The 25,690-nt window shown below is 50.4% G+C and overlaps 1 protein-coding gene across 4 annotated transcripts in view; it reads right to left on the minus strand.

Moving 5' to 3' along the window:
* Positions 1-25,690, minus strand: part of CASP8AP2 (caspase 8 associated protein 2) — a 558,668-nt gene that overhangs the window by 261,952 nt on the left and 271,026 nt on the right. For all 4 annotated transcript variants that reach the window (XM_069606478.1, XM_069606480.1, XM_069606477.1 and 1 more), the window contains one exon: positions 19,373-19,447. In XM_069606478.1, the coding sequence (XP_069462579.1) occupies positions 19,373-19,447 (75 nt within the window). The remainder of the gene's footprint in view (positions 1-19,372; positions 19,448-25,690) is intronic.

The raw sequence follows: 25,690 nt of genomic DNA on the forward strand, positions 1-25,690 counted from the left end.
ATAAACATTCTTGGCTTGAGGAAGATTCCAGATTGCCATGTTTGGTTAACGTTTGTACGGACGACCATGTGGCAGCCGCACAAATATCCCTAATTGGGATGCCCCTCTATAATGCAGAGGAGGTAGCAATGCCCCTGGATGAAGGAGCTCTTAGACCCGCCGGAGGATCTTTTCCTGCTAATCTGTAGCATTCAGTTATTCCCAAAATAATCCACCTGGACAAGGTTTGTTTTGAAATTGCCGTACCCAACTTGTGGCCCGTGTAACCTACAAAACGTTGGTCATGGTGTCTTAACTTGGACATCCTGGAGATGTAAAATGTTAGTGCACGCCTTGGATCAAGCCTGAGTAAGGAACAAGTTACTTACCTGTAACTGTTGTTCTCCAGCATGGGTCTGGCATGGATTCACATGCTCATGAATATTCCCCGTCGTCAGGCTGGGAATCCTCGGTAAAGAAAAAACCAGTATCAGTTTCGTTTCTGATCTGTCTTTCGTAGTAATAACCAATCACTGGTCTCTGCGTCATACTGACCACAGCCAATGACTGCCCTCTACCTAAGCACCGCCTCTGGCAGCCATCTTCAGATTTGGAAGCACGTGAAGTGGCAGTATGACCAAGTGAAGAGCCGCAGAGGGGTAGGCGGGAGGGTTCGCATGTGAATCCATGCCAGACCCATGCTGGAGAACAACAGTTACAGGTAAGTAACTTGTTCCTTCTCCAGCATGGGGTCTGGCATGGATTCACATGCTCATGAATAAAGAATACATAGCAGTACACACATGCACAACCACGGGAGGTGGCAAAGGCTCAACATTAAGCATCACATCAACTCAACATTAAGCATCTTACCTCCTCACCAGGCTCACCTCAGGCGAACAGGTTGCGCAGCACTGCTTGGCCGACCCTGGACTCCTCCCTGGAATCCCGGTCGACGCAGTAGAATTTCGTGAAGGTGTGCGTCGACCTCCACGTAGCAGCCCTGCATATGTCCAGCAGGGGCACACCAGATAGGAACGCCGTGGTAGCTGCGATCGCTCTGGTGGAATGGGCTCTCGGACGGCCAGGCAGCGGTCGGTTTGCCAACCGGTGACAGCACATGATACAGCCGGAGAGCCATCTGGAGATGGAAGCCTTCGAGAGAGCCTTCCCCTGATTGACAGGTCCAAAGTTCACAAAGAGTTGTGACGTCTTCCGAAAACCCTTCGTGCGGTCCACGTAGAACTTCAGCGCTCTAGCTACATCCAGCGAGTGCAAAGTCCTCTCAGCCGGCGACGAAGGCGACGGGAAGAACACAGGTAACACCAAGGGTTCGTTGAGATGGAAGTCCGACGGTACCTTGGGCATGAAGGAGGGGTGCGTCCTGAGCACTACCCTCGTGTCGTGGAAAGTCAAGTACGGGGCCTTACAGGAAAGGGCCTGGATCTCTCCCACTCGTCGTGCGGAGGTGATGGCCACGAGAAAAGCTGTTTTCCACGATAGAAACTTCAACGGGGCCGAGTGCAGAGGCTCGAACGGAGGTCCCATGAGCTTGGTCAGCACCACGTTGAGCTCCCACGCCGGGGCCGGGGCCTTCACCGGCGGGAACGATCTGAACAGTCCCTTCATGAACTCTTTCACCAGACGATGAGACCACAAGGACGTCCGCCCCGTGGTTCTGGTGTATCGGGAGATCGCAGCAAGATGAATCTTGATGGACGCGTGTGCCAGACCAGCTTTGGCCAGCGTCAGCAGGTACGGCAGTACTTGGGGAGCCGTAATCCGTAGAAGGTTAATCTTCTGTGCGTGGCACCAGACAGAGAACCTCTTCCATTTGTGTCCGTAGCATTTAAGAGTCGAGGACGCCCTGGCCTTTGCAAGAACCTCTCTGCAATCGGCCGGTATGTCGTATCCTCCAAACTCTAGCGCTGCAGGAGCCAGGCCTGCAAGTTCAGCGACTTCGGGTCGTGGTGGAGGATGGCGCCTCCTTCCCTGGAGAGTAGATCCGCGTCCGCCGGCAGCTTGATCGGCGGGGACGCTGACAAGTCCAGAAGGTCCGGGAACCATATCTGCCTCGGCCACGCAGGTGCGACGAGGATCATCCTGCACCGTGACCTCTTGAGCTGGTTGACGAGCCGGATTAGCAGAGGCAAGGGAGGGAACGCGTAGAGGAACAGGCCCTCCCAGGGGAACGAGAAAGCATCGCCCATGCTCCTCGTCTGGGGAAACCTGCTGGCGAACCTCCGGCACTTGGTGTTCGTCGCCGTCGCGAACAGGTTGATCTGGGGTGTGCCCCACCGTCGGAAGAGGCGATCCACCAGATCCTGCCGTAGTTCCCACTCGTGGCACGAGCGCAGCTCCCTGCTGAGTGAGTCGGCGATGGTGTTTTTTATCCCTGCCAGATGAAACGGCACCAGAAAAATCCCTTGGGCAACGGCCCAATGCCACAGGTCCTGCGCCTCCTTGGACAGCGCTGGGGACCTGGTTCCGCCCTGTTTCCTGATGTAAAACATGGTGGTGGTGTTGTCGGTGAAGATCCTCACCACCTTGCCCTTGAGGGACGGAAGGAAGGACCTGAGGGCCCAAAACACTGCACGGAGCTCCAGGACGTTGATATGCAGGGACTTCTCCGTCGGGAGCCAGAGTCCCCTTGCGTGCAGATTTTCGGTGTGCGCTCCCCACCCTTCCAGGGAGGCATCCGTGGTCACAGTCTCCTGGTGGGCTGGGGTCTGGAAGTCCATGCCCGCCGTCAGATGCGCGCGGGTGCCCCACCACCGTATCGCTCGTCGGAAACTCTCGTCGAGCTTGATCCTTTCCTCGAAGCTGCCCGTCGTCTGGATCCAGCGCGCATCCAGGAATTCTTGCAACGGGCGCATCCGGAGCCTGCACATGGGAATGAGGTAGATGCAGGAAGACATCATCCCGAGGAGGGACTTGATGGACCTCACTTTGGCCGCGTCGGCCACCAACATCCGTTGCACCTTGCCCAAGATGGTCCTGGTCCTTTCCTCCGATGGGGAGGCCAGAAGGGACACTGTGTCGAGCCTGGCTCCCAGAAACAGTGCGACTTGCGCGGGCACCAGGTGAGATTTGGCGTAGTTCACGGAGAATCCCAGGTCCGTGAGGAGTCGGACGGTCCTTGCCGTGTGGACCACGGCGAGCTCCCTCGTCTTGGCCCGGATGAGCCAGTCGTCCAGGTAGGGGTAGACGTGAATCCCCTCGCGGCGCAGCTGCGCCGCCACCGGCGCGAGGCACTTGGTGAATACCCTGGGTGCCGACCGTAGTCCGAAGGGAAGGGCTTTGAACTGGTAATGACGCCCTTGGACCACGAATCTGAGGAATTTGCGGTGCCCCTTTAGGATGGGAATGTGGAAGTAGGCATCCTCCAAATCCAACGACGATAGGAAGTCTCCTTCCTCCAGCTGACCCAGGACGTGCTGGAGGGTGACCATCCGGAACTTCTGCGCCTTGATGAACTTGTTCAGACGTCGCAGGTCTAGGATGGGGCGCCATCCTCCCGTCTTCTTCTTCACGAGGAAGTATCTCGAGTAGACTCCGGAGCCCCGAAGCCTCTTTGGGACGAGTTCGATGGCGCCCTTTCTGAGCATCGCCTTTACCTCCAGGAGAAGTTGAGGGACGTGAAGTTCTTTCCTGGCCACGGGGGGGACGCGCGGGCACCTTCTTTGAAACTCGAGCGCGTGGCCCCGGGCCAGGGCGTCCAGCACCCAACGGTCGGTGGAGATGGACTCCCACACGCTGACGAAGCCCGCCAGCCGGCCTCCCGACGGGGTGCTTCGGTGGGGGCCCGACCCCACGGCCGGTTCAATCCTGCTTGGACGCGGCCTTGCCGCCTTGACCTCCTTGGCGACGACGGCGGGGTCCGCTAGACTTGCCTCGTCCTCTGTAGGCCTCTTGCGACGACGAGCGGGCCGCTTGACGGTAGGAAGCGAAACCGCCGCCGGAACCTTTGGAGGCGCCCTTGCCTCCGCCGCTCCGAAAGGGCGTCCGTCGTTGCAGAACTCCGAGGGCCGGGGCCGTCTCAGTATCCGCCTTGATGGCCTGAAGGGAATCGTCCACTGTCTTCCCAAACAGGTTGTTCCCGTCGAAGGGCATGTCCAGGACTCTGGTCTGGACGTCCTGCCGGAAATCCGTAGCTTTGAGCCATCCACGACGTCGAAGGCAAACGCCGTTGCCCAGCTGGCGGAACCCGGTGTCGGCGATGTCCGTCGCCACGGTGATGGCGTGGTCCGAGGCCACCTCACCTTCCTGCAGGATCTCAAGGGCCTCCGCCCTCTTGTCGTCCGGCAGAAAATCCAGCAGGGGAGCTATCTTGTACCAGAGCTCCCTGTCATAGCGGGCCACGATAGCCAAGGCGTTGGCCGCTTTAATCGTCGTCGCTGCCGACGAGATGACTCTACGTCCCATAGCATCCAATTTCTTTCCCTCGCCGTCCGGCGGGGAAGTCGATGTGGAGGCCGCACCCCCCCCCGCTTTCTTCCTGGCTGCCGCGGAGACGACGGAGTCCGGGGTAGGCTGCGCCCGGAGGCACAGGGGGGCCGTGTCCGGGACCCGGTACTTTTTCTCGTACCGGTCTCTTCTAGCTGGCGTCGTGGAAGGGTTCTTGAGGAGGGAAAGGCCCTCATCCCAAATGTCGTCCAACAGAGGCACTGAGAGGACCGTCTTCCTCTTGGCCTCGCGCCGCTGATAAAGCAAGCCTTCCTTTTTCTTCTTCCTTTTTCTTCTCCTCAGGGCAGAGTTGGAAAAGCTCGGAAGCCCTGGAGATCATGGAGTGGAAAGATCCGATCTCGTCGGGCGGAGAAGCCCTGGTGGGAGGCGACGACGGAAAATCCTCGTCGTATGCCTCGTCGTCCGTACCCGTCGCTGCCGTGTCAGTCCCCGTATCATCCCCTCGGGTGGACGGGGAGGAGGGCTGGAAGGGGCGCGACGGTTGAAAAGGAGGTGGTGGGTGGATCCTTCTTTTCTTGGTAGGGGGAACACCAGAAGGTCCCGGTTCTGGATCCCCCGACGGGAGAGGTTCCTCCGTCGGTAACGGTAGCCTCGTCCTTATCTCGGAGCATAAGGACTGTATGGCCAACAAAATGGCCGCCGAGTTGTCTTGCGGCGCTGGCAGAGGGGAATCCGACGGGCGAGTAGGGGCCCCGTCGGTATCCTCGACGATGTCGTCGTCGTCACCTGCGTCGGGGTCCATTCCGACGGGCTGGCCTTCTTCCACGCCTAGGCCGTGGCTTAAGACCTCGATCAGCTCCTCTTCTGAGGTTGAGGCCGAATCTCCGACGACGCCCTGCCCCCCCTTCTTCTTCCCCACGGAGGGTTTCACGGGGGTCCTATCGATGGGCACAAAGGAAGACTCCCTCCGAGGAGGCAGGGAGATTCTGGGCCCTGAGGTCGCCACCACTGGTGCAGCCACCACAGGCTGAGCCAGGGCCGCCGCGACCGTTTCGATAGAGGGCTTGGTCGGATGGATCAAGGCCTTCACCACCTTAGGTGCGCTCACCGCCTTATCCTTGAGGGAGGGGGCACTGCCACGCTCCTCCTCTGCCTTAGAGCTCGACCGGGGCCTCTCCAGGAGCTTCGCCGGGTGCTCGGCCTTCCTCTTACCCGACCCAGAGCGTTGGCTCGTGGTTGATGGTGCCGGGGAGGGTGCGCCCTGCCTGGCGCCCGTAGAGCCCGACCGTTCGGCGCTCCCGGTGCCAGCGGACTCGCTGTGCTTGGCCTTATGTTGGGCCCCCGTCGCCGGGGCGCCCTCAAAGGTCTTAGAAGACCGCTCGGATTTCTTCTTCTTCTCGCCAGACGGGCTCTTACCCTCCAGCCAGTTGGCGAGACGTTGATGGCGGTCCTTCATGGTCCGTTCCGACATGTTGCCGCAAAACGCACAGTCCTTCTCCACGTGCGTCTTGTCCTCATGAAGGCAGTAAAGGCAGAAAGAGTGTTCGTCCTCCTTGAAGACGTTCTGCAGCTGGCATCCAGGGCAGACCCTGAACAGCTTTCCGGGCGTCGAGCTTCCCTTCTCCTGGGCCATCTCCGAGACCGGGCCTGAGAAGCTTCTGGATTCCTCCGAAGTGTAGCTCGACGAAATCTTCACCCTTGAGGGGCACAGATGAATCCGACACGGGTCCCCGTTGATCGGATGTAGGATCGGTGGAGCTTGAGGCTCTTTTGACCGAAAGAATCGAAGTTTTTTGTGAAAAAAAAGCACGAAAAATAGCACTAACGCTCGAGAGCAATAGCACGAGGATCCCAACACATGAACGTGCGGTAAAAATCTGAAGATGGCTGCCAGAGGCGGTGCTTAGGTAGAGGGCAGTCATTGGCTGTGGTCAGTATGACGCAGAGACCAGTGATTGGTTATTACTACGAAAGACAGACCAGAAACGAAACTGATACTGGTTTTTTCTTTACCGAGGATTCCCAGCCTGACGACGGGGAATATTCATGAGCATGTGAATCCATGCCAGACCCCATGCTGGAGAATCTCTCCTCATCCTTTCCAGGAGGAGGATAAAACAAAGATAGAATTATCTTCTCAGTTAAATGGAACTCAGACACTATCTTGGGCAAGAAGGTTTTTTTCACCTTAAGGACTCATCATAGAAGATTGTATAAGGAGGTTTGCAGGACAAGGCCTGAAACTCACTCTCCCTTTGGGCTGATGTAATGGCCACTAACAGGATAGTCTTTACGGTTAATAACCTTAAAAGGACAGGTATGTATAGGCTCAAGAGGAGCACACATTAGAAAGCTCAATACTAGGTTGAGGTCACAAGTTGGGACTTGGAATGGCACTGGTGGAAATGTATTAGTCAGTCCTTTTAAGAATTGTCTCACAAGGAGAATCTGCAAGATACCCCTTGATTGCACCGACCTGGAGCCCCAAGTTGGCCAGTTGTAATAAGAAAGGTAACACCATAAGTTCACCATATGTAATTGGATCTTCATTCTTATCCCTACACCAGCTGTAGAATTTATTCCAACGGCAGGGGTACAAGGACTTTGTTGCGGGCCGTCATGACCCCTGCCCCTGGCCCTAACAGGCAAGCCATCTGGGCTACACCATGGCCTTCCATCATGGCCCCAAGGGCCTTACCATTCCGCCCAAGGCTCTCCTGGAGTCAGTCCGGACGCCTTTGGCGCCAGGCTCGTATGTGAAGCCAGAGAACTTGAGAACTGGGACTTGCAATGGCCTTTGGGCAACATGGATGCCCCTGCATAGCTCAGTCCCAGATCTGAGCTATGCAGTCTAGTGTTTTAGGTGTGGTCAGACCTAGGGGCACCGGAGATACCCTGCAGGCTATATAAGCCACGCCCAAGCTGAGGAACATGCTTCGCGTTACTCGGCTAGCTGCAGCGTGACCATCACCACGTTCTGTTCAGATCCTCATCTGCATTCCTGAACCTGTTACCTGCAAGAACAAGATCATTAGAATACACTTACCTGCGAGCGAATCCTGCTTCTGTCCCCCGCTCCTGGGTCCTGAATATACACCAGCTCCGCGAACACTCCTTCGATCTCGAAAGCCGCACATGAGAAGAAAAGAGAACGGAAAAGCAGCATTAGTAAGCGTTTATGCTCCAATATAGAAAACAATCAAAATAAGCGCACGCTTACCTGGGGTTGACTCGTCCTTGGCCCACGTCCATTCCAGGCCATTTGAACGACCTGCAAGAGGGAACAAAACACTTATTAGCACACAAGAGATCAAGAAGGCAGCAAGTGCTACGCTTTACTCACCGCTCTTCATCTTCTCTGCAGCACCCATTCCAGGACATCGCAGCGGCCTGTAAGGAGAGAACAAACAGGTCAGCACAAGATCAGGCATAGCGCTTTCACTACCATCTCGAGCACAGCCCCAAGCAGCACGGCACCACCAGAACTCCATTCGCACCTAAGGAAGGAGGACACATTAATTGGGGCAATTTCAAAGTAAAGAACAAACTTCCAAACCAGCAGTCTTACTTGGACAAACAGGAGTCGCAGCAGGTCTGGACTCTGAGGGCCCGCACCAGTGAAGCAACTAGGTTGTGCCGCGCCCATCCAACAACACGCCCCTGCACAGAACAGCAGGACGGAGAGCACACCATATAATAAAACAAGGTGAGGAGAGCATCAAGGGGGTCGATGGGACCACAAGGGGGGTGGGCTTAGGGCCGGAAGAGACAAAGCTAAACCCAAATTCCTGTGTTTTCAGACCCGGTCCTCGGCCGAACAAGAGTCCAAGGGAGGGGGTCAAGGTTGGAAGTGGTTCAACCAGCCTGAGTGGCGTCTCCGTGGATATCAGGTGAGCGTTACAGAAAGCAAAGCCTCACAAACTATAATCCACCTGGGCTTCATGGAAATGTCGAAAACCGACCAGTTAGCTCAGATGCTGGGACAGTTACGTGCTGAGGTGCATTCAGCTAGACAGGAGACCAACGCCCTGCGGAGGGAATAGTGGCTAAGGAACGCACCGACGACTTGAGTAGACAACTCCTCCAGTCACAGGCCGGACAAGCCCCATTGCCTGGGAACGTCTCATCAATGCCAGCGCCACCAACCAATCCGGTACAGATCACCATGCCAGGAGCAGTTCCTTTAGACCCACCTGAGCGCTTCACGGGAGATCCTAAGAAGATCCTAAGTAGTATGCAACATTTATGAACCAATGTCGCCTCCATTTTCTTTGCAGACCTGGGGCCTTCCCTAATGATCAGTCGCAGGTTGCCTTCGTACTATCTTATCTGAGTGGCAGTGCTGCGGACTGGTCTGTACCTTTCGTTAGTCAGGATGATCCACTGCTACGTGACTGAGAGCTTCCAGCAGGAGATGGAAAAGATCTTTGCTCGTCGTTATCATGGACAGGCACTAGACAACAAGCTGTTCCTTCGTCAAGGAACCTGAGACTTATTAACATATATAGCGACCTTCAACAGGCTCATAGTCGAAGCAGGGTGGCCTGTGGAGAAGAGAACTACGCTATTCAGCCGGGGCCTACGGGGGGAGCTAAAAGATGTTCTTGCCCAAGTGGTTGATCCACCGAAAGACTGTGTAGAGTTTATTAACCTTGTGGTTCAACTAGATCACAGGTTGCAAGACCGAAGGGCAGATCGGGGTAGACCGGACACTCGCCCCATGTACATACGGTCAAGGGACAATGCGCCACGGGTGGCAAATAATTCGGTGGAACCAATGCAACCAGGAGGGGTAAGACCCCCTTTAACCAAAGCTGAAAGAGACAAGAGAAGAGAGCATCAGCTATGACTTTCCTGCGGAAAAGCAAGTCATTTCCTCAGGGAGTGTCCCGTAAAACCGCTGAGGAGAATCGTAGGAGCTACGGATAAGGAAAACACAAATGAAGAGCCGGAAAACTACCAAGCCTGGCAAATCTCGGGGTCGATTTGTCGAGCGAAGAAAGTGAACTACAGACCTCCCATTTTGCGTTGCCCGTGATCCTAATCAATCACCAGCAACCGTCTAGGATGCATACCGTAGAAGCATACATCAACAGCGCAGCAGTTGGGCATTATATGAACCAGGATCTTGCAGCACGGATGGGGCTTCCTCTGTGCCCCAAGTCAACCAGCGAAACAGTCACCACCATTGATGGTACGGAAATAGCTTTGGCCCAGTAACCCAATGCACAACAGTCTTAACCCTTCTGTGTCAGGATGGCCACCGAGAGTCTATTGCCTTCGACCTCATCAAAACGCCTCACTTCCGGTTGATCTTAGGGATGCCGTGGTTGGTCGCGCACAATCCGCATATCGATTGGCGTGCAAGAGAATTGGTCTTTTCCGAAGGCTGTACTCACACCTGTTACCATAAAGGAAGAAAGCCAACGAATACAAGCCCAGCTGCCCATGGAACAGTAACAATGACTCTGGGTGTGACCGGTACCTTACCAAGTGAATACCAGGACTTTCAAGATGTGTTTCAGAAGGTACAAGCTAATACCTTGCCACCGCAAAGGCCTTATGATTACCAGATCAACCTGGTACCTGGTGCACAAATACCTTGTGGTCAGATCATTGCACTCACAGAACCAGAGACCCAGCATTTGAAGTCCTACTTAGATCAATACCTGGCTAATGGATTCATCCGCCCCTCGAAGTCACCAGCAGCATCTCCCCTATTCTTCGTGCCGAAGAAGGAAGGAGATTTGAGGACTTGCATCGACTATCGCGCATTGAGCCAAATCACCATTAAAAATCGCTACCCCCGCCACTTATTCCAGAACTGTTAGACCAAGTCAAAGTTCCTCGGCTTCGTCCTCACCCCAAAAGGAATCTGAATGTATGTGCATAAGGTCGACGCCATTCTAAACTGGCCAGCCCCAAGCTTGTTCAAAGGAATCCAGAGCATGTTGGGTTTTGCAAATTTTTACCTCCAGTTTATTCCTGGATTTTCTCAAATCGTGCACCCGATCACATCACTATTGAGAAAGAGCAACAAGAGGTTCCAGTGGATGGAAGAGGCAGAAAAGGCCTTCCAAAAACTCAAGGTGAGGTTCACTTCCGCCCCAATCCTACGTCATCCTCGCCCAGATCTTCCATATGTGGTGGAAACAGATGCTTCGAGCATGGCGATGGGTGCTGTTCTCTCGCATAGGGACCCAAAAACCAGTCAGTTACATTCTGTAGCTTTCTGGTCGCGCAAGTTTTCACCACCTAAACTCAACTACGCTATCACGGACAAGGAGCTCCGAGCCATCAAATCAGCCTTTAAGGCCTGGCGACACTATCTTCTAGGGGCCAGTCACACTAGAAGATAGTGATAACTGACCATCGAAAACTACAATATCTAAAGACAGCAAAGGCTCAATCCTCACGTCAGCTACGTTGGGCCATTTCTTTGCAGAGTATTGATCATGTGATCATGTTTTGACCAAGAGTAAAAAAAACGGGAAAGCTGATGCCCTTTCCCGTATGAGTATTGATGAAAAGGTGTATACAACCCCTGACCCCATGGCCATCATCCCAAGTGACAAGCCCCTGGGCATCACAACCACGATGACTCAGGACGAACTACAACGAGAGATTTGACGTGTGATGATTCCCAAGCTGTTACAAGAATAGAATACACGGGGAAAACACTATACTATCAAGGAATAACTACCATATTTCAGGGATCGTTTATTCTTGCCCAAAAAGGAACTACAGGAACAGGTCATCTCTGGGTATCATGACTCTTTAATTGAAGGCCATCCTGGAATTGCTAAAACTCTAGCCAAGGTAAAACGAAGCTACTGGTGGCCAACGTGGCGTAAGGACGTCATTCAATTCACCCTCTCCTGCGGCATATGTGCGGAAAATAAATCAAAACAAAAACCAGCTGGACTCCTTAGACCATTGGAAATTCCACCGGTGCCCTGGCATACTTTATCTCTTGACTTTACCACCAATCTACCGCCCAGTCAAGGATACAATACCATTCTAGTGGTCGTGGACTTATTCTCTAAAAATGGGACACTTACTGCCGTTTAAAGGTCTCCCGAATGCATCTAGCCTGGCAAAGGTATTCCTTGAACATATCGTACTACTTCACGGATTCCCTTCGGTGCTAATCTCTGATCGAAGTACCCAATTTGTATCCAACTTCTGGAGAAACTGCTGTTACATGCCTCAAATCGATAGACTATCCACTAGCAACCACCCCCAAACGGATGGCCAAACTGAAAGGATGAACCAGACGCTCGAACAGTACCTGCGCTCTATGCTACATCAAGTGTAAGGAAGTTGGAAATACTTGCTGTGGATAGCTGAATAGGCCTACAATAATTCCTTACACAGCAGTAGGGGACAGACTCCGTTTTACACAATATATGGCAGACATCCACGCACCTCCGAACTGGACGTTCCCACTACTCTGGAAATGCCGGCCATTAAAACTTTGCACACCTTAATTACTCAGGCTTTCACAAAAGCAGTTGAACATTTACACCAGGCTAAAGATCGCCAAAAGAAATATGCTGACCAGCGCCGTGAACCGGCTCCCAACTACCAGGTTGGAGAAAAAGTCTGGTTAACATCAAAACATGTGCCTATAAAAGGAACCTGGACATTTTGCCCACGATATTTAGATCTTTTCGCCATTGAATCCATTATTAACTCAGTAGCAGTCAAACTGGCCTTGCCTTCCAATATGGACATTCATCCTGTGTTCCATGTGTCTCTTTTAAAACCTGTCCAACCTGGAACTCGAGTCAATTTACCACCCGAACCAGTAATGGTCAATGGAGAACCGGAATTCGAGATCAAGAACATTTTGGACTCAAAAGTATGTCAGAGCCAAACTATATGATTCAGTAGATTGGAAGGGATATGGCCCGCAGGACAGGACATGGGAACCCTGTGATTATATCCATGCACCACGTTTGATACAGCGTTCATCACGATCATCCCACCAAGCCAGGGCCAGACGGAAGAGCTACCCTGAGAGGGGCTTTGGGGGGGGGGGGGCGAGTGCTGTCATTACCCCTGCGTCTGGCCCAAACAGGCAAGCCATCTGGGCTACACCACGGCCTTCCATCATGGCCCCAAGGGCCTTACCATTCCGCCCAAGACTCTCCTGGAGTCAGTCCTGGCGCCTTTGGTGCCAGGCTCATATGTGAAGCCAGAGAACTTGAGAACTGGGACTTGCAATAGCCTTTGGGCAACATGGATGCCCCTGCATAGCTCAGTCCCAGAACTGAGCTATGCGGTCTAATAGTTTAGGTGTGGTCAGACCTAGGGGCACCTGTGATACCTGCAGGCTATATAAGCCACGGCCAAGCTGAGGAACGAGCTTCGCGTTACTCTGCTAGCTGCAGCGTGACGCTCACCACATTCTGTTTGGATCCTCGTCTGCATTCCTGAACCTGTTTCCTGCAAAAACATTGTTAGAATACACTTACCTGCGAGCAAATCCTGCTTCTGTCCTCTGCTCCTGGGTCCTGAATATACACCAGCTCGGCGAATGCTCCTTCGATTTGGAAAGCTGCACCTGAGAAGAAAAGAGAACGGAAAAGCAGCATTAGTAAGCGTTTATTCTCCAATATAGAAAACAATCAAAATAAGGGCACGCTTACCTGGGGTTGACTCTTCCTTGGCCCACGTCCATTCCAGGCCATTTTAATGACCTGCAAGAGGGAACAAAACACTGATTAGCACACAGAGATCAAGGCGACGGCACGTGCTACGCTTTACTCACCGCTCTTCATCTTCTGGGCAGCATCCATTCCGGGACATCGCAGCAGCCTGTAAGGAAAGAACAAACAGGTCAGCATATAAGGCACATAGCGCTGCGCATTGCGCTTTCACTTACCATCTCGTGCACAGCCCCAAGCAGCACAGCACCACCAAAACTCCATTTGCACCTAAGGAAGAAGGAGAGACGTTAATAGGGGTAAATGCAAAGTAAACAACAAACTGCCAAACAAGCAGTCTTACCTGGACAACCAGGAGTCGCAGCAGGTCTGGACTCCGAGAGCCCGCACCAGTGAAGCAACTAGTTTGCACCGTGCCCATCCAACAACGTGTCCCTGCACAGAACAGCAGGACGGAGAGCACACCATATAATAAAACAAGGTGAGGAGTGTATCAAGGGGGTCGTTGGGACCACAAGGGAGGTGGGCTTAGGGCCGGAAGAGACAATAAAACTAAACCCAAATTCCTGTGTTTTCAGACCCGGTCCTCGGCCGAACAAGAGTCCAAGGGACGGGGATCAAGGTCGGAAGTGGTCCAACCAGACTGAGTGGCGTCTCCGTGGATATCAGGTGAGCGTTACAGAAATTGAAATCTCCATTACATCTTCTGAGAGGTCGCAATCCTTGTATCGCAACCTCTCAGAAACTATGCGCGAAGATTGAGAGTCTTGACCTCTGGATGGAGAACCCGACCATTCTCTCTCTCGAGAAGGTCCCATCTTTGTGGCAGACGTATAGGAGGGCAGATGGACGTGTCTAGAAGGTCCAGGTACCACGTCCTCTTAGCCCAATCTAAAGCAATTAGGATAATGGATTTCCTGAACTTTCTCAACCTCCTGATGACTTGACTAATGCCAGTGATTGGAGCAAATACATACAGGAGAGGACACTCCCAGTCTACTACGAACGCACCGCCTAGAGCTCCTGTTAGGAGAAATTCCCTTGAGCAATTCCGTTCGCACTTCCGGTTGACACCGGTCGCGAACAGATCCACTTGAGGGGTTCCCCAAACGGTGACGCTCTCCTGAAAGACTTACTGAGCTAGTTTCCCACTCGTGGGAAACTGCTCTACCTGCTCAGAGCTTCCGCCGTCGTGTTCTCTTCCCCATCTTGGTGAACTGCTGATAAGGAGATTCCTTCTTGAATTGCCCAGAACTAGAGCTGCATTGCCTCTCTGCACAGTGGTAGTGACCCTACACCTCTCTTGTTGAGGTAGTACATGGTCACTGCGTTGTCTGTCATTATTGGAACGTTCTTCCCCCACACCGAGGTCAGAAAGGACTTCAGCACTAGTCTGATTGCCCTCAGCTCCAACAGGTGAATATGTAGTAGTTTGGACACCAATGGAGACCATGGACCGCCGATTGTCACGCCGTTGGTATGCGCTCACCCCACCCTGAGAGTCAGATGTCCGTTACTACCTTCATCACCGGCCATGGTTGCCAAAAAAGTTCTCACTTCAAAATGTTGTCCTCACAGGCCCACCACAGGAGACCCTGAGCGACTCTGCTTGGAACCTGAAGGAGATCTGACATCCTGCCTGAGAATTCAGACCATTGAGATCTCATTGTCAGGCGCGCCTCTGTCACCAGAAAAAGGCAGGATGCCATGAGGCCAAGAAACCTCAGAAAGTCGCAGGCCGGAGACGCTGGGCACTCCGTAATTTGGTGACCATCTGCAGAATGTTTTGAGCCCTCACCTCTGGTGGCAAAGCTTTTCCCAGGGATGCAGCTAGGACTGCTCCAATGAAAAGGAGCTTTTGAGACGGTATCATGTGAGACTTCTTGAAGTTGAGGGAGAAACCCAGTCTGTGAAGGGAGTGACAGGTGGGTCAGAGATGTTCCAGGGCCTGTTCAGGGGAATGTGCCCTGATCAGCTAATCGTCCAGGTAGGGGTAGTCGTGAATTCCCCCCCCCTCTCCCGAGGCTCGCTGCACCACTGCCACTAACTTGGTGAAAACCCTCGGGCTGAGATCAGCCCAAATGGCAGAACTTGAAACTGAGAATGAGAACCGCCAACAGTGAACCTCAGGTACCTTCTGTTCTTGTGATGGATTGGCACATGAAAGTAAGCATCCTGAAGGCCCAATGCTACCATCCAGTCCTGCAGCTGGAGGGCCTGAAGGATTTGAGAAAGGGTAACCATCTTGAACTTGTCCTTCCTGAGGAACTTGTTCAGGTTTCTAAAGTCCAAGATGGATCACAATCCTCCGTCCTTTTTTGGAATTAGAAAATACGGGGAGTACAAACCCTTGTTCCTCTCTGCTACAGGTACTGGTTCTATAGCACCTTTCTCCAGCTGGGTTAGTATTTCCTGCATAAGGAGCAGATCTGAGACTTTAAAAGAGCTGTTCCCCCGGTGGATGACTGAGGCTTTTTTAGAAAGGGAAGGCAGTAACCCTGGGCAATTGTTTCCAATGCCCATACATCAGAAGTAATGCCTCGCCATTCTTTCACATGCAGTGCGAGTCTGTCTCCCACTATGGGCCTTGTGAACTAAGACCTCAGAGGTTTTGAGGTGGCTGGGGTGTGGCTGATGGTAAAGCAGCCGCACTCTGGGTGGTTCTAGTCTCTCTTCTCCGTCCACGTCTTTCCTGACCTCTTTGATTGGACTGTCCCCTCCCCCTTCCAACTGAGGAGTAAAAGCAAAAGGACATACCCCTCCAAGGTGTGCCAGTTTTGCGTCGGTCTAATAGCAGCACCAAGAGATTTTGCAGCTGCTTTAGAGGTCTTTAGAGGTCTGTAATTTCTCCAGGCTCTCGTCAGCCTTGCTACCTAATAAATGTGTGCCATCATGGGGCATGTTAAGTTATCTGGATTGCACATCTGGACAAACCCAGATTTTCTTAACCAGGCAAATCTGCGCATAACTGTACTAGCCACCATGGACCTGAAGATGCTGTCAGCGGTGTCAAGACCGGTCTGTAGGGATTTGCACATTGCATCTTTCCAATCCTTGACTAGATTTAAAAATCTGTCCCTTTCCTCCCCTTCGGGGATATGATCACCCGCCATTGCTAGACATTCCCAGATAGTGTGAGTGAATCTGGCCAACGTGCATATTGCATTTGCTGACTTTAGGGCCATACTTCATGCAGAGAAAACCTTCTTGGCCCAAGCATTGTAACGCTTGTCATCTCTGTCTGGGGGACTAGTAAGTGCGGGTTTGTCACACAGTGTACATAATAGACCGCATACTTGATATAAGATCGATTATTTGTGTTCCACTACTCCTTTAGCTCCAGCACTTCACCCTCCTGGTTGTAGGTCTCCAATCTCATATTTTAACATTTTCCTTTTTTGTTGTTCTGTTTATTGTTACCAGTGACACTTTAAGTCCATGTGAATGATGTGCACTGATCGGCACTGTTATTCTATGCTTCTATGTGATCATTGCTCACTTGTGCTTTTGGATCATTGTGTTGATGGAAGGGTCTAATAAAACATTAATTGCAAAAATGCAAAAAAACGAAAATGTATATAGTTATTCTAGCTTCTGATAATGTACTTTGCTGAATAATACAAGTGTAACATTCTTATTATGACCAAAATATTCACTAGTAGGGTTCATTAGAAAATAACAGGCAATGTTTTAAAGAGAGACGCTTTTCAATATTCCTATTAAACAGCACAGTTTCACCGGTCAAACAGCTGTCAGCAACGGCTAGGGTGGGTGGCTATTGCAAACTCGCACCTGAAAACGTGACTCACCAACTGTTAGGTGGAATCCTGTGCAGTTCCCTTGGGGAAAACTACAGAAGATTAAGACTACAGGTATATGCAATAAATCCCCTTTGGTATCAGTCTGTACCACAAAGATTTAGTTGGTAGCTGTGGCTAAGCAGTCAGACTTATCTCAAGAGGGAGATGAGTAGTATTCAGGGTTTACACAATAGGACTACAATACTATGGTACACGGAAACACTGACCAAAGCTTTGTATTAAAAAGAATATATATATTTATTTTACACACTTCTAGTTCAACACATCAATCACTCTTATTAAAGCAAGTCAAAATAGTCAAGAAAAGTATACATAACTCCCTATTTAAATTGTAGACAAGTTTGAGCCATAGTGAAAACTGAGCAAAATGACAGTGTAAAGTGAGCAGAAATGGCACTCTAACAATTTCTCAAAAGGGAGGGAAAGTACAAGTTATACAGAGTTAACCTCTTAAACACTCTAGCAACACTTCCCAAGTGGATTGTGAACAAGTTAGGCAAGGTAGCACTTTAGCAATGGTCATACATTGGTGAAAACCGAGCAAAATGGCACTTCAACAATACTTAAGAGGGAAGGAAGAGTAGATATAAGAGTTTTTGGTGCACCAACACAGTTGAGGGTGAAAGGCAATCTAGTGAAGGCAGTTGTAACAGATTTAGCCAAAGTCAATAGACCTGTGCCAGAGTTAGTGGTACATGGCAATGTGCCCAGCATCAAAATGTTCTAGTAGCTGCAGTCAAGTCTTTGGTTTAACGATTCAAAAGGAGGGTGCAGAAGGTAAAAGATAATGTTAGTCGATAGGGGCGGCCAACCCAGGAGGTAGGTAAAGGATTTCAAACACCTTTAGTAGTACCCCGCAAAACGGGAGGCCTGGTGGAACAATGTACCTGAAAAAGTAGAAGGGGCTCCTGTGGTGGCCATGGTTCCTGGCAGTTCCTGCAGTTCGTGTTGTCCAGCGGAGGAGGAGAGGCTCTCGTCGTGGAGGAAGGTTCAAGTTACTGCACAGCCCAGGGAAGAAGCCAGCCGCAGTGATACCGAAACGGATTAAAAAAGGTACGCTCCTTTAAATTGCGGTTGTGGCGGACTGGTGCCTGGCTATCCAGTCTCCGAGTGCAGGGCACTGGCGATTCGACCAAGGCAGGTCCTGGAAGGCGATTGGCAAACTGCTTGGCCCCACCAGATCAAGGGAAGAAGGCTCTTGCAGATGAAGATCTTCTCTCGTTGTGTGGAGAAAAGTGGTGAGATGCTGCAGCAGGGCTTCACCAGGGGTTCAGTTGTTGCAGATGTCTTTGGCTTCTCTCTTCTTCAGCTTCTTAGTTCCAGTGGCGACGTCTTGCTCTTCCAGTCCTCAGGACCGGGCTTTTATGCAGAAAGACCCCCATTCATACAGCCTAGCTGTCACTCACACAGTGGAGTGGTCATCCTGGCGGGAGACCCTCCAGCCTATCAGGGCAGAGTGCGACTTGGGTTGCTTAGGCAAACCTGTCCAGGGGGCCTACTCCTCCTCCTACGCAATGGGTCTACCCCAGACTCAGTGGCGCCGAAAGGAGGGCTTCTTGGCAGAAGCCTGCGAAAAGGACGAAAAAAAACAATCCCCGACCTGGGTTAGGATCACAGAGAAAGACACGAGAAAGAATTATTATAAAAGTTCTGGCAAATAAAACCTACCGAAGTAAAGTTAATATAAAAAATAAACCAGCAGTATGTTAGAGGCTGTCAGTAAAAGTGGTAGCCTCGAACAATGGGAAAATCCCATAGGGAAATATTTGCAGTAGAATATTTTTGGTAGTAACCACTGCCACCAGCCAGAAACTTTTGAGAGGGGGACTGTACGGTACCCTCTCGAAAATGAACACCAGGGAAAAACTATTAGCCCTTCCCAGTACTTCCATAGTAAGTTGGGTTGTACTGCTTTAGTTCATAAAGATTGACTAGTAAAGTCAATAGGGACTTTACATGCCCTGGGAGACAGTAGTCAGTCCCACGGTATGGAGTCTATGTTTGGGGGTCACTAGGACACCCCTGTGTCACTGCACTGAGGGTGCTGTGTAACACACATGTAAAAAGATGATACCTATGAGGGTGAGAAAAACCCCATAGACCATGAGTACAAAAATAGCCTAAACCTCACATAGCAATCTGCCTAAGAGTGGGAAAAAGTCTCACTCTTAGCAGGAGAAAGAAACAAACCCTTCAAATCCAGCAAAGCTGCTGGGGGACTCTATAGGAAAGGGAAATTAGCCTTAGAATGGGAATTCTCCCGAACAACACCACAGTCTGCAGAAAGCAAAATAATGACAGGATAGAGCAGAAGATCATTTTATTATGCACTCAGTCATGCATCAGTAGCAATTTAAGGATTTGTGTCAAGCTTGAAAGACTATGCTTTGGGCAGCGCCTGCTCAATTGTATTAATCTCTTAATTTGTGCAGTTATTACCCTTTGCTGAAACCAGCCAAACGGTCAGTGGGGAAATGGGAAAAAAAAACATACCTGAGTTTGCAGTTCTTTCAGTTTATGGATTAAGTCTTTCAGTTGTCGTTGGCACTTTTCATATTGTTCATGCAACTATAAAAATAGGTGAACAGTGCATAAATAAACTAGAGCACAAAACTTTATCAGAAAATGCAATCCATGTCATTTTAATGCAAATCTTGCTGCAGCGTTAACCCAACATGACAAAGGGCATTCATGAGTGAAAACAAAACTCCCAACTATGTAAACATTTAAGTTATCCTGTCAAATACAATCCAGAATTTCCCTCTGTGCATAACAAGTTTTTCAACAGGGGAGCGTAAACTGTCTAAACACTAGGTGAACAAATCTTGGGTTGTAGCTGGCACCCTTCAATCAGAGCTGGAAAAAAATGAATTTTGGCAAATTAAGCCATCTAAAAGTTCCTGTTGAATGGGCCACTAGCACCCCCTTCCTCTGCCCGGAACTATGCTGATGGAGAAGTGCAATGAATGACGGGGGAGTGACGAAATAACAAAATCATACAGATTCTGCTCTCACCCTCCTTCCCTCCCTCACACACGTGCTACAATGTGAAAAATACTTTGGTTTCTTGCGACTTTCAAAATGCACAACTTATTCCGCCACTGAGCCTACTTTCCCAGTTCACCGTCAGACTTCTCAAACCCCCTCTAAAATACCCACTCGGGCCAAAAAATAATAATCATGTTATTTTAACTAGTTTAAAACAATGTATTTAAGCGCATTGGGTTAAAATAAATCCTTTTGCACTAAATAATCACTGTTTCCTAAGAAAAAACACATGCAAAAAGAACAGATTTATGTCAACATAAACATATCAAAAAATAATTCTTTTGTCTGAAATTTTGGGCCTTACAATCACCATACAAAAAGAATAAAAAGAAAAATGTAGCTAAAAACAGTAACAGATTAACAAAACATTTTGATTATTTAAGAATCAATACATTTTCATTAAAAGCCCGAACAAGAAGTAAACTACTTCAAATAAACGTATGTAAAATATCAATATCCAATATAAATAAAATGAGATCTAAAATTAAAGTGAGCTGTTGACCACTAAAAATAATCGCCCACACTTTCGCTTATGTTAAAATCACAAAGTTATTAAAATGCTTAACCAGATATTACTTTTAACTACTAAATTGGGACAAGATATCAATATATGTCTTAACGTTTCTGCCTCAGACCATTACATAAACGACAGTTCCTTTGAGAGATAGGCCAATTAGCTCTCGTACCCAACAACTCCTGTGTCGCACATACATTAAAAAGTCTCAAAAAACAATTCCATTATCTGTGACAGGGAAATTTCACAGGGACTACAATTAAACGCCTTATTCTCCCATTGAACATTAAAAAAAAAGTTTGGATCCAGTCATGTCACCACAATTTACACACTGCTCTGTCGAGTGTTAACATAAGAGAATCCATATGAACACTCGCAGCCTCCATCACCTGGTAGAAATCATCCCTCCATTTATGAGCCCATCGATTTGATTTAGCTGTAAAAGATCTGCTACAGTGGAGAAACTCCCATCGGTAATTACCAAAAAGCATTCCTTAGAAGAATCCAAGCTTGGCACCTCACCATCATAGCAAATGAAAGAAGGCACAGCTCATATCGAATAATTCGAATTGGGACGCCTGGAGCTAGGGCAAGTATCGTCTTCCAGCGAAGACCTTCAACTCTATTGCAGTTGATATCTGTCAGCAATAATTTAGTTTCTGCGCCATGTATCAACGTTGGGACTACTTTGTTTATAATACATAAAAGGAAGACACGAAATGGAACAAGTTACTTACCTATAACTTTGTTCTCAAGCAGGGGTCTGGCATGGATTCACATGCTCATAAATATTCCCAGTCAGGCTGGGAATCCTCGGTAAAGAAAATCTCAGTTCAGTTTCATCTCTGAACTGTCTTTCTCCCAACAACCAATCACTGAGCTCTGGGTCATACTGCCCACAGCCAATGACTGCCCTCTAAGTAAGCCCCATCTCTGGCAGCCATCTTCAGATTTGGTAGCACGTAAAGTGGCAGTAGGACCAAGACAAGAGCCGCAGAGGGGTATGATATGATATATTTTATTTATATCGCGCCCATACACAGGTGTTTCAGACCGCGACCAGGCAAAGGGAGGGGGAGCAGGGGAGAAAACAAAAACAAACAATCTTACTAGGCCCAGTGACATTGAGAACGTGCAAGTGCATGGGAAAGGGCAAGGGCAAGGGGGGAAAGTGCAACAGAAAAGGGAGGGTGGGGCAAAGAAGTGCAAGGCTTCGGCGGGAGGGTTCGCATGCAAATCCATGCCAGACCCATGCTGGAGAACAATAGTTAAAGGTAAGTAACTTGTTCCTTCTGAAGCATGGGGTCTGGCATGGATTCACATGCTCATGAATAAAGAATACATAGCAGTATACACATGCACAACAACGGAAGGGGGCATGGCTCAACATAAGCATCTCTTACCTCCTCACCAGGCTCACCTTCAAGCTAACAGTTTGCGCAGCACTGTTTGGCCGACTCTGGACTCCTCTCTGGAATACGTCAACGCAGTAGAATCTCGTCAAGGTGTGTGTCAACCTCCACGTAGCAGCCCTGCATATGTCCAGCAGGGGCACACCAGACAGGAACGCCGTAGTTGCAGTTATCGCTCTGGTCGAATGTGCTCTCAGGGAGTCAGGCAACTGTCGGTTTGCCAAACAGACAATGGGTGATGCAGCCGGAGAGCGACCTGGAAATGGAAGCCTTGGAGAGGGCCTTCCCATGGTCCACAGAACCAAAGTTCACAAAAAGTTGCAAAGTCTTCCGGAAACTCATTGTGCGGTCAACGCAGAACTTCAGCGCTCTAGCCACATCCAGCGAGTGCAAAGTCCTCTCAGCTGGCGTCAAAAAATAAATAAATAAATAAATAAAATCGGAAAAAATACAGGTAACACCAAGGGCTCGTTTAAATGAAAGTCAGACGGCACCTTGGGCATGAAACATCAAATAATGTGGCGTACAGGACAGGGCCTAAATCTCACCTACTCGTCGTGCAGAGGTGATGGCTACGAGCAGCGCTGTCTTCCACGACAAACTTCGGTGGGACTGTCTGCATAGGTTCAAATGGAGGGCCCATGAGCCTAGTAAGTACCACATCGAGTTCCCACGCCGGGGCTGGCACCTTCACCGGCAGGAATGAACGAAAAAGTACTTTTACAAACTCCTTAACCAGGCAGTATGACCATAACGACGAATAGCCACCATATGAACTTTGATGGAGGCATGGGCCAGTCCTGCTTTGGCCAACAGCAGCAAATACAGCAGCACATGCGGAGCCGTGACTCGTAGAGGGTCCATCTTCTGTGTACGGCACCAAAAAGCAAACCTCTTCCATTTGTCCGTAGCATTTAAGAGTAGCCTATGCGCTGGCCGTGGCAAGTACCTCCTTGCAGTCTGCTGGGAGATCATAAGCCCCGAACCCTAATGCTGCAGGGGCCAGTTCTTCAGGTTCAGCGATCCTGGGTGGTGGTGCAGAATTGCGCCTCCCTCCCTGGCGAGAAGATCTGCAACCACCGGAAGCTTGACTGGAGGTGACGCTGACATGTCTAGAAGGTCCGGGTACCAGATCTGCCTCACCCACGCCGGTGCAACGAGGATCATCCTGCACCGGGACCGACTGAGTTGATTGACTAGTCGAAGAAGCAATGGAGGGAACGCATACAGAAACAGGCCGTCCGAGGGGAATGAGAACGCGTCCCCCATGCTCCCCGACTGGGGAAACCTGCTGACGAATCTCCAGCACTTGGTGTTCGTTGCTGTCACAAATAGATCGATCTGGGGATTGCCCCATCTGCTGAACAGGGGATCCACTTGATCCTGCCGAAGTTCCCACTCATGGCAAGCGCGTAGCTCCCTGCTGAGGGAGTCAGCGACTGTTCTTCACTCCTTCACATTCTCTGTCCCCACAGGTCATCCCCACACTCTCTGGTCCCCCGTGTTGTTCCCTTGTGCCCCCCCCTTTCCCGCACACAGGAGTCTGTCCTGCTAGATTCTGGTTTCAGCATCACCGTCTTGTGGCCAATGCTGGATTTTACTTTTATGGACTTCATTGATTAATGGTGCGTTACCCTTTCTCAACTCTCATGCTTGACTTCCTTTGCATCTTGTACTCATGGTAACCCTGAATAATGTTGTTCCCATTTTCATCTTGTATCCTGGCTTTCAACATTATGTGTTACTACCGACTACTGCAGTTGTATTTGCCCTCCCCTCTTGCTTCTCCACTCTTTTTGACTGCTTACTCTCTGTTCTCTCCTCTCCTCTCCCTTTTCCCATCTCCTCCCATCCTCCCCTTACTTTCCTCTACGCACTTACTCCATCAGAATTGTCCATGGACTTAGTATGATAGCAACCTCGTCCATCGCTCCCCCATCCCCTTACCCCCCCCCCCCTGTCCCTCCAGCACTATCTGAAACGTTGTCAGGACTAGTACGGTAGTCACTTGTTTTGTTCCTCCTCTCCCTTTCTGCACCCCTCTCCCTCACCTTTTGTTTTTCTCCGGCTCTACCAGAAATGCCGTCAGGCCTAGTACTGGAGTCGCCATTCTGTTTCCATTTCCTTCCCACTCTCCCCCTCCCTTCCTTATCTATATCTTAGCTCTTGCACTATCTGAAATGTCATCAGGCCGAGTACGATAGTTAATTTCACATCCTTACTGTTCATGGCCTGTAAGAATGTCATTGTATTTTCCCTTGTTCCCTCCCTTGTCTTACATTGTGTATAGGCGCTATATAAATAACTATCATATCCTGCCAGATGAAACGGGATGAGGAACATCCCCTGGGCGACGGCCCAGTGCCATAGGTCATGCACTTCTCTGGAGAGCACTGGGGATCTGGTGCCCCCCCCTGCTTGCTGATGTAAAACATTGTGGTGACACGGGGGACAGGGACATGCCACTGTCGGGGAACATGGTCCACCTGAGCACACATCTGCTAACAGTGGCCAAAATAGCTCTCGCCCGACTTTGGAAGCACCCCGAAGGACCCTCTATCCCGCTATGGTGGGCTAAGTGCTGGGACGTCATCACAGCGGAAAAGATTACAGCACTTCGCATGGGCAACCTAAATCCCTTCCGAAACATCTTGGCACCATTCAGGACCTATGCAGAACATTACCCAGGACTCACTCACAAACCCCCAATCACCTGCTGGATGGATTGATTCCCGGGAGGATGCACTACCACCTGGCGGAGTGTTCCACATTCGCCGACGGCACCAGACGACACGTAAACCGAACTGTGCGATGCATCCTAGTCTGCTAATTCTGGCGTTGACTGTTTTATAGTTACTAAATGTAATACATTTCTATTGGGGGAGTATGCATAGATGAGGGACTGCGACTGTTACCACGCATGGATCGCATTTCCGCTGGGAGGGAGAGTCGCACTCACCCAACTCCTGAACAATCCGAGCGCCATGCCAAGCAGATAATGAATTGTGTCGTATTATGATTTGCCAAGGTCAGTGTTTGATGTCTACCATGTTTAAAAGCTCAATAAAGACACGCACCACCTTGCCCTTGAGGGACAAAAGGAAAAACGTGAGTGCCCAAAACAAAGCCAGCAGCTCCAACACATTGATGTGCAACAATTTCTCTTCCGGCAGCCACATGCCTTTTGCATGAAGACATCCAGTGTAAGCTCCCCATCCTTCCAGGGAGGCGTCCGTTGTGACAGTCTCCTGGTGTGGTGGGGTTGGGAAATCCACGCCTCCAGAAAGATGAGCGCAAACACCCCACCACCGTATCGCTCGACGGAAGCTCTTGTCGAGTGCAATCTTGTCCTGGAAGCTTTCCGACACTTGTATCCAACGGCATCGAGTAACTCATGTAGTGGACGCTTCCATAGCCTGCATAGTCCGATAAGGTAGATGCATGATGACATCATAACAAGCAGTGACTTGATGGACCTCACTGTGATGACGTTCAGGGCCAAACGCCGTTGTACCTTACCCAAGATGGCCGCTATCCTCTACTCCAACAGAGACGCCAGGCATGACACTGTGTTGAGTCAGGATCCCAGAAACAGCGCGTCCTGCGATGGAGTCAAGCAGGACTTTGCATAGTTCACCGAGAACCCCAGATCCGTCAGTAGGCGAACGGTCCTCGCTGTGTGGTCGACGGCAATGTACTTAGAATGAGCCAGTCATCCAGATAAGGGTAGACGTGGATTCCCGCAGTCACAGCTGCGCCGCTACCGGAGCCAGGCACCTGGTGAAAACCCTTGGCGCCGACTTCAATCCGAAGGGAAGGGCCTTGAATTGATAGTTC

The sequence above is a fragment of the Ambystoma mexicanum genome, chromosome 4p (genome assembly GCF_040938575.1).
Source record: "Ambystoma mexicanum isolate Mex_15411 chromosome 4p, UKY_AmexF1_1, whole genome shotgun sequence".
Taxonomy (NCBI): domain Eukaryota; kingdom Metazoa; phylum Chordata; class Amphibia; order Caudata; family Ambystomatidae; genus Ambystoma; species Ambystoma mexicanum.